Below are 8,077 nucleotides of genomic sequence, written 5' to 3'. Positions count from 1 at the left end.
AATCTTTAGGTGTGATGTTTTTCTCAGCATGAAGTTCAATATAATCTAAGCGCTATAAAAGTTTCTCCACATGGAGGCGAAGCGGCGAATCCTTCGTACGGACGTCCAAGGGGCTGAAACCGCGTCACCTGTTAATAATGTGAAAGGTGGAAAACAGAAATGCTGAAGACCCCGGGGCGTGAACCGAATACCCCAAAACCAATTTACAAATCATGGAACATGATACAGAAGAGACGTATCCACTTATTGTAACAGTGGGAGATGATGAAATGGATTGTTATAGAGGTGATGGGTGTATCCAGTGATGGGGTGTATATAGTGATCTCTATCAGTATACGGATGGATTGTTATAGAGGTGATGGGTGTATCCAGTGATCTCTAGCAGTATACGGATGGATTGTTATAGAGCTGATGGGTGTATCCAGTGATGGGGTGTATATAGTGATCTCTACCAGTATACGGATGGATTGTTATAGAGGTGATGGGTGTATCCAGTGATGGGGTGTATATAGTGATCTCTATCAGTATACGGATATATTGTTATAGAGGTGATGGGTGTATACAGTGATCTCTAGCAGTATACGGATATATTGTTATAGAGGTGATGGGGTGTATACAGTAATCTCTAGCAGTATACGGATATATTGTTATAGAGGTGATGGGGTGTATATAGTGATCTCTAGCAGTATACGGATATATTGTTATAGAGGTGATGGGGTGTATACAGTAATCTCTAGCAGTATACGGATGGATATTGTCCAGTGCTCATGGTTCCTCCTGGATTCATCTCAGGTAATGGTGGAGATTTATCTCTGTATAGAGGATAGCGGTGCAGTTGCCCATAGCAACCAATCATATCGCTGCTTTCATTTTAAAAAGAACTCTGAAAACAAAGCCATCTGATTGGTTGCTATGGGCAACTGCACTTTTTTTGTTACCTCGGGTTTCTCTAGGCTCTTGATGTTTTTTTTTTCACTTTTAGGGTAGGGTCCCATGTAACGAAATACACTGCAGATCCGCCGGTGACCCGACCCATAGTGTGCCTCCAGCTGTTTACACCCCCCCCCCTGGCCTGCTCACAGGGGTAATCCGCACTCCGAGCTGCCACACAGGGGCCTGCATGTCGCCGAGTGCACTCACATTGTACTCAGATATCGCGGAGCAGCCACAATGTCCAAGTACACTGCGCATGAGCGAGGAATGCCCAGTATGTAGGACCCCGGGTAGGTATTTGTCCCCTGTAAGTAGTTTTTGCCATGTAGGTAGTCTGCCCCTGTACATAGGAACCTCTGTAGGTAATTTGCCCCCTGTAGGTAGGGTCCCTGTAAGTAATTTGCCCCCTGTAGGTAGGGTCCCTGTAAGTAGTTTGCCCCCTGTAGGTAGGGTCCCTGTAAGTAATATTCCCCCTGTAGGTAGGGTCCCTGTAAGTAATATTCCCCCTGTAGGTAGGGTCCCTGTAAGTAGTTTGCCCCCTGTAGGTAGGGTTCCTGTAAGTAGTTTACCCCCTGTGGGTAGGGTCCCTGTAAGTAATATTCCCCCTGTAGGTAGGGTCCCTGTAAGTAATATTCCCCCTGTAGGTAGGGTCCCTGTAAGTAATTTGCCCCCTGTAGGTAGGGTCCCTGTAAGTAGTTTGCCCCCTGTAGGTAGGGTCCCTGTAAGTAGTTTACCCCCTGTAGGTAGGGTCCCTGTAAGTAATATTCCCCCTGTAGTTAGGGTCCCTGTAAGTCATTTTCCCCCTGTAGGTAGGGTCCCTGTAAGTAATATTCCCCCTGTAGGTAGGGTCCCTGTAAGTAATATTCCCCCTGTAGGTAGGGTCCCTGTAAGTAATTTCCCCCCTGTAGGTAGGGTCCCTGTAAGTAATTTGCCCCCTGTATGTAGGGTCCCTGTAAGTAGTTTGCCCCCTGTAGGTAGGGTCCCTGTAAGTAGTTTGCCCCCTGTAGGTAGGGTCCCTGTAAGTAGTTTACCCCCTGTAGGTAGGGTCCCTGTAAGTAATATTCCCCCCTGTAGGTAGGGTCCCTTAAGTAATATTCCCCCTGTAGGTAGGGCCCCTGTAAGTAATTTTCCCCCTGTAGGTAGGGTCCCTGTAAGTAATATTCCCCCTGTAGGTAGGGTCCCTGTAAGTAATTTGCCCCCTGTAGGTAGGGTCCCTGTAAGTAATTTGCCCCCTGTAGATAGGGTCCCTGTAAGTAATTTGCCCCCTGTAGGTAGGGTCCCTGTAAATAATTTGCCCCCTGTAGGTAGGGTCCCTGTAAGTAATTTGCCCCCTGTAGGTAGGGTCCCTGTAAGTAATATTCCCCCTGTAGATAGGGTCCCTGTAAGTAATTTGCCCCCTGTAGGTAGGGTCCCTGTAAGTAATTTCCCCCCTGTAGGTAGGGTCCCTGTAAGTAATTTGCCCCCTGTATGTAGGGTCCCTGTAAGTAGTTTGCCCCCTGTAGGTAGGGTCCCTGTAAGTAGTTTGCCCCCTGTAGGTAGGGTCCCTGTAAGTAGTTTACCCCCTGTAGGTAGGGTCCCTGTAAGTAATATTCCCCCTGTAGGTAGGGTCCCTTAAGTAATATTCCCCCTGTAGGTAGGGCCCCTGTAAGTAATTTTCCCCCTGTAGGTAGGGTCCCTGTAAGTAATATTCCCCCTGTAGGTAGGGTCCCTGTAAGTAATTTGCCCCCTGTAGGTAGGGTCCCTGTAAGTAATTTGCCCCCTGTAGATAGGGTCCCTGTAAGTAATTTGCCCCCTGTAGGTAGGGTCCCTGTAAATAATTTGCCCCCTGTAGGTAGGGTCCCTGTAAGTAATTTGCCCCCTGTAGGTAGGGTCCCTGTAAGTAATTTGCCCCCTGTAGGTAGGGTCCCTGTAAGTAGTTTACCCCCTGTAGGTAGGGTCCCTGTAAGTAATATTCCCCCTGTAGGTAGGGTCCCTGTAAGTAATATTCCTCCTGTAGGTAGGGTCCCTGTAAGTAGTTTGCCCCCTGTAGGTAGGGTCCCTGTAAGTAGTTTGCCCCCTGTAGGTAGATTTTTTTTCCCTGGTGTGAGCCCCCTGTATTTACGACCTCTTTTAGGTAGTTTGTCCCCTGTAGGTAGGGTCACTGTAAGTAGTTTGCCCCCTGTAGGTAGGGTCCCTGTAAGTAATATTCCCCCTGTAGGTAGGGTCCCTGTAAGTAATTTGCCCCCTGTAGGTAGGGTCCCTGTAAGTAATATTCCCCCTGTAGGTAGGGTCCCTGTAAGTAATTTGCCCCCTGTAGGTAGGGTCCCTGTAAGTAATATTCCCCCTGTAGGTAGGGTCCCTGTAAGTAATATTCCCCCTGTAGTTAGGGTCCCTGTAAGTAATATTCCCCCTGTAGGTAGGGTCCCTGTAAGTAATTTGCCCCCTGTAGGTAGGGTCCCTGTAAGTAGTTTGCCCCCTGTAGGTAGATTTTTTTCCCCTGGCGTGAGCCCCCTGTATTTACGACCTCTTTTAGGTAGTTTGTTCCCTGTAGGTAGGGTCACTGTAAGTAGTTTTCCCCCTGTAGTTAGATTTCTTTCCCCTGTAGGGAGCCCCCTCTAGGTATCTGCCCCCTGTATTTAGGACCTCTTTCAGGTAATTTGCCCCCTGTAGGTAGGGTCCTTGTAAGTAGTTTGCCCCTTGTAGGTAGGGTCCCTGTAAGTAGTTTTCCCCTTGTAGGTAGGGTCCCTGTAAGTAGTTTGCCCCATGTAGGTAGATTTCTTTCCCCTGTAGGGAGCCCCCTCTAGGTATCTGCCCCCTGTATTTAGGACCTCTTTCAGGTAATTTGCCCCCTGTAGGTAGGGTCCTTGTAAGTAGTTTGCCCCTTGTAGGTAGGGTCCCTGTAAGTAGTTTTCCCCCTGTAGATAGGGTCCCTGTAAGTAATTTGCCCCCTGTAGGTAGGGTCCCTGTAAGTAATTTGCCCCCTGTAGGTAGGGTCCCTGTAAGTAATTTGCCCCCTGTAGGTAGGGTCCCTGTAAGTAATTTGCCCCCTGTAGGTAGGGTCCCTGTAAGTAGTTTACCCCCTGTAGGTAGGGTCCCTGTAAGTAATATTCCCCCTGTAGGTAGGGTCCCTGTAAGTAATATTCCTCCTGTAGGTAGGGTCCCTGTAAGTAGTTTGCCCCCTGTAGGTAGGGTCCCTGTAAGTAGTTTGCCCCCTGTAGGTAGGGTCCCTGTAAGTAGTTTGCCCCCTGTAGGTAGATTTTTTTTCCCTGGTGTGAGCCCCCTGTATTTACGACCTCTTTTAGGTAGTTTGTCCCCTGTAGGTAGGGTCCCTGTAAGTAGTTTGCCCCCTGTAGGTAGGGTCCCTGTAAGTAATATTCCCCCTGTAGGTAGGGTCCCTGTAAGTAATTTGCCCCCTGTAGGTAGGGTCCCTGTAAGTAATATTCCCCCTGTAGGTAGGGTCCCTGTAAGTAGTTTACCCCCTGTAGGTAGGGTCCCTGTAAGTAATATTCCCCCTGTAGTTAGGGTCCCTGTAAGTAATATTCCCCCTGTAGGTAGGGTCCCTGTAAGTAGTTTACCCCCTGTAGGTAGGGTCCCTGTAAGTAATATTCCCCCTGTAGTTAGGGTCCCTGTAAGTAATATTCCCCCTGTAGGTAGGGTCCCTGTAAGTAATTTGCCCCCTGTAGGTAGGGTCCCTGTAAGTAGTTTGCCCCCTGTAGGTAGATTTTTTTCCCCTGGCGTGAGCCCCCTGTATTTACGACCTCTTTTAGGTAGTTTGTTCCCTGTAGGTAGGGTCACTGTAAGTAGTTTTCCCCCTGTAGTTAGATTTCTTTCCCCTGTAGGGAGCCCCCTCTAGGTATCTGCCCCCTGTATTTAGGACCTCTTTCAGGTAATTTGCCCCCTGTAGGTAGGGTCCTTGTAAGTAGTTTGCCCCTTGTAGGTAGGGTCCCTGTAAGTAGTTTTCCCCTTGTAGGTAGGGTCCCTGTAAGTAGTTTGCCCCCTGTAGGTAGATTTCTTTCCCCTGTAGGGAGCCCCCTCGAAGTATTTGCCCCCTGTATTTAGGACCTCTTTTAGGTAGTTTGTTCCCTGTAGGTAGGGCAGACAGATGTACTTATATACTGCACCGTCTGTGACCCTTTTCTATGTAAAAATGTAACCCTATTGACACTTAAAGGGGCACTCCAACATCAGGTTAAACAATAAATAAAAATGCTGCAGAAGCTTATAGCATTACTTACTTGTCTGTTCCACAAAACAAATGGGTTTGTAGTCCTCTTACTACTTCCTGGTAAAGTAGTTGCTCAGTATCCCAATTCCCAGAATGCATTGCTTTCCCTCCCCTCTCCCTCACTGTCCTCCCATCCTGCTACTCCTCTCACAGCACTCCTGCCAGTGAGAATGCAGCACCTGCTGTATTCACCACGTCTGCTCCTCTGCACAAGGCAGCATGATGTAACCCCACCTCATTCTTCCCTTTTATGAATATGTGTATAGGACAGGGACAGGGGGATGTAGGCTGGAGGGGCAGATCAGAGTTGATGACATCATTTAGAGGGCGGGACTAGAGCAGAGAGACAAGATCCAGCCACGTCTCCTGAGACAACAGAGGATGATGCGTTGACTTGGGAAAGAGGGAGGAATGGGGGAGGTGGAGACAACACCCCCTTGACAATGAGAGGACTACACAACTTTTTGCCAGGTGAGAAGGAGGGGCTACTTAGACAACATAACACTTTCAATGAGAGGACCACACAACTTACTGTCAGGAGAGAGGGAGGACCAGGGAGCTGCTGAGACAACACCACAAAGACAATAAGTGAACTACACTACTTCCTGTCAGGAGAGAGGGAGGACCAGGGAGCTGCTGAGACAACACCACAAAGACAATGAGTGAACTACACTACTTCCTGTCAGGAGAGAGGGAGGACCAGGGAGCTGCTGAGACAACACCACAAAGACAATGAGTGAACTACACAACTTACTGTCAGGAGAGAAGGAGGAGCCAGGGAGCTGATGAGACAACACCACAAAGACAATGAGGGGACTACACTACTTCCTGTCAGTAGAGAGGGAGGACCAGGGAGCTGCTGAGACAACACCACAAAGACAATGAGGGGACTACACTACTTCCTCTCAGGACAGAGGGAGGACCAGGGAGCTGCTGAGACAACACCACAAAGACAATGAGTGAACTACACTACTTCCTGTCAGGAGAAAGGGAGGAGCTGAGGAGCTGATAATACAACACCACAAAGACAATGAGGGGACTACACAACTTCCTGTCAGGAGAGAGGGAGGACCAGGGAGCTGCTGAGACAACACCACAAAGACAATGAGGGGACTACACTACTTCCTGTCAGGAGAGAGGGAGGACCAGGGAGCTGCTGAGACAACACCACAAAGACAATGAGTGAACTACACTACTTCCTGTCAGGAGAAAGGGAGGAGCTGAGGAGCTGATAATACAACACCACAAAGACAATGAGGGGACTACACAACTTCCTGTCAGGAGAGAGGGAGGACCAGGGAGCTGCTGAGACAACACCACAAAGACAATGAGGGGACTACACTACTTCCTGTCAGGAGAGAGGGAGGACCAGGGAGCTGCTGAGACAACACCACAAAGACAATGAGTGAACTACACTACTTCCTGTCAGGAGAAAGGGAGGAGCTGAGGAGCTTATAATACAACACCACAAAGACAATGAGGGGACTACACAACTTCCTGTCAGGAGAGAGGGAGGACCAGGGAGCTGCTGAGACAACACCACAAAGACAATGAGTGAACTACACTACTTCCTGTCAGGAGAGAGGGAGGACCAGGGAGCTGCTGAGACAACACCACAAAGACAATGAGGGGACTACACTACTTCCTGTCAGGAGAGAGGGAGGACCAGGGAGCTGCTGAGACAACACCACAAAGACAATGAGTGAACTACACTACTTCCTGTCAGGAGAAAGGGAGGAGCTGAGGAGCTGATAATACAACACCACAAAGACAATGAGGGGACTACACAACTTCCTGTCAGGAGAGAGGGAGGACCAGGGAGCTGCTGAGACAACACCACAAAGACAATGAGTGAACTACACTACTTCCTGTCAGGAGAGAGGGAGGACCAGGGAGCTGCTGAGACAACACCACAAAGACAATGAGGGGACTACACTACTTCCTGTCAGGAGAGAGGGAGGACCAGGGAGCTGCTGAGACAACACCACAAAGACAATGAGTGAACTACACTACTTCCTGTCAGGAGAAAGGGAGGAGCTGATAATACAACACCACAAAGACAATGAGGGGACTACACAACTTCCTGTCAGGAGAGAGGGAGGACCAGGGAGCTGCTGAGACAACACCACAAAGACAATAAGTGAACTACACTACTTCCTGTCAGGAGAGAGGGAGGACCAGGGAGCTGCTGAGACAACACCACAAAGACAATGAGGGGACTACACTACTTCCTGTCAGGAGAGAGGGAGGACCAGGGAGCTGCTGAGACAACACCACAAAGACAATGAGGGGACTACACTACTTCCTGTCAGGAGAGAGGGAGGACCAGGGAGCTGCTGAGACAACACCACAAAGACAATGAGTGAACTACACTACTTCCTGTCAGGAGAGAGGGAGGACCAGGGAGCTGCTGAGACAACACCACAAAGACAATGAGGGGACTACACTACTTCCTGTCAGGAGAGAGGGAGGACCAGGGAGCTGCTGAGACAACACCACAAAGACAATGAGTGAACTACACTACTTCCTGTCAGGAGAAAGGGAGGAGCTGAGGAGCTGATAATACAACACCACAAAGACAATGAGGGGACTACACAACTTCCTGTCAGGAGAGAGGGAGGACCAGGGAGCTGCTGAGACAACACCACAAAGACAATGAGTGAACTACACTACTTCCTGTCAGGAGAGAAGGAGGACCAGGGAGCTGCTGAGACAACACCACAAAGACAATGAGGGGACTACACTACTTCCTGTCAGGAGAGAGGGAGGACCAGGGAGCTGCTGAGACAACACCACAAAGACAATGAGGGGACTACACTACTTCCTGTCAGGAGAGAGGGAGGACCAGGGAGCTGCTGAGACAACACCACAAAGACAATGAGTGAACTACACTACTTCCTGTCAGGAGAAAGGGAGGAGCTGAGGAGCTGATAATACAAC

The 8,077-nt window shown here is 49.3% G+C and overlaps 1 protein-coding gene across 5 annotated transcripts in view; it reads left to right on the top strand.

The window, feature by feature from the left end:
* The window catches only part of GCGR (glucagon receptor), a 64,086-nt gene that overhangs the window by 7,698 nt on the left and 48,311 nt on the right, over positions 1-8,077 (top strand). Inside the window, exon 1 of one of the 5 annotated variants that reach the window (XM_056550076.1) lies at positions 1,038-1,223. The exons of 1 other annotated variant lie outside the window; for it this stretch is intronic. In XM_056550076.1, the coding sequence (XP_056406051.1) occupies positions 1,121-1,223 (103 nt within the window). In that variant the 5' untranslated portion in view covers positions 1,038-1,120. Of the gene's footprint in view, positions 1-1,037; positions 1,224-5,512; positions 5,609-8,077 lie in introns of those variants that run through there. 3 more of the 5 variants (XM_056550072.1, XM_056550071.1, XM_056550073.1) reach the window with 3 other exon arrangements.

Source organism: Hyla sarda, chromosome 13 (genome assembly GCF_029499605.1).
Source record: "Hyla sarda isolate aHylSar1 chromosome 13, aHylSar1.hap1, whole genome shotgun sequence".
Lineage (NCBI taxonomy): Eukaryota > Metazoa > Chordata > Amphibia > Anura > Hylidae > Hyla > Hyla sarda.
Note: the sequence above shows the minus strand (reverse complement) of the source record. Positions and strands in the feature narration are given on the sequence as shown.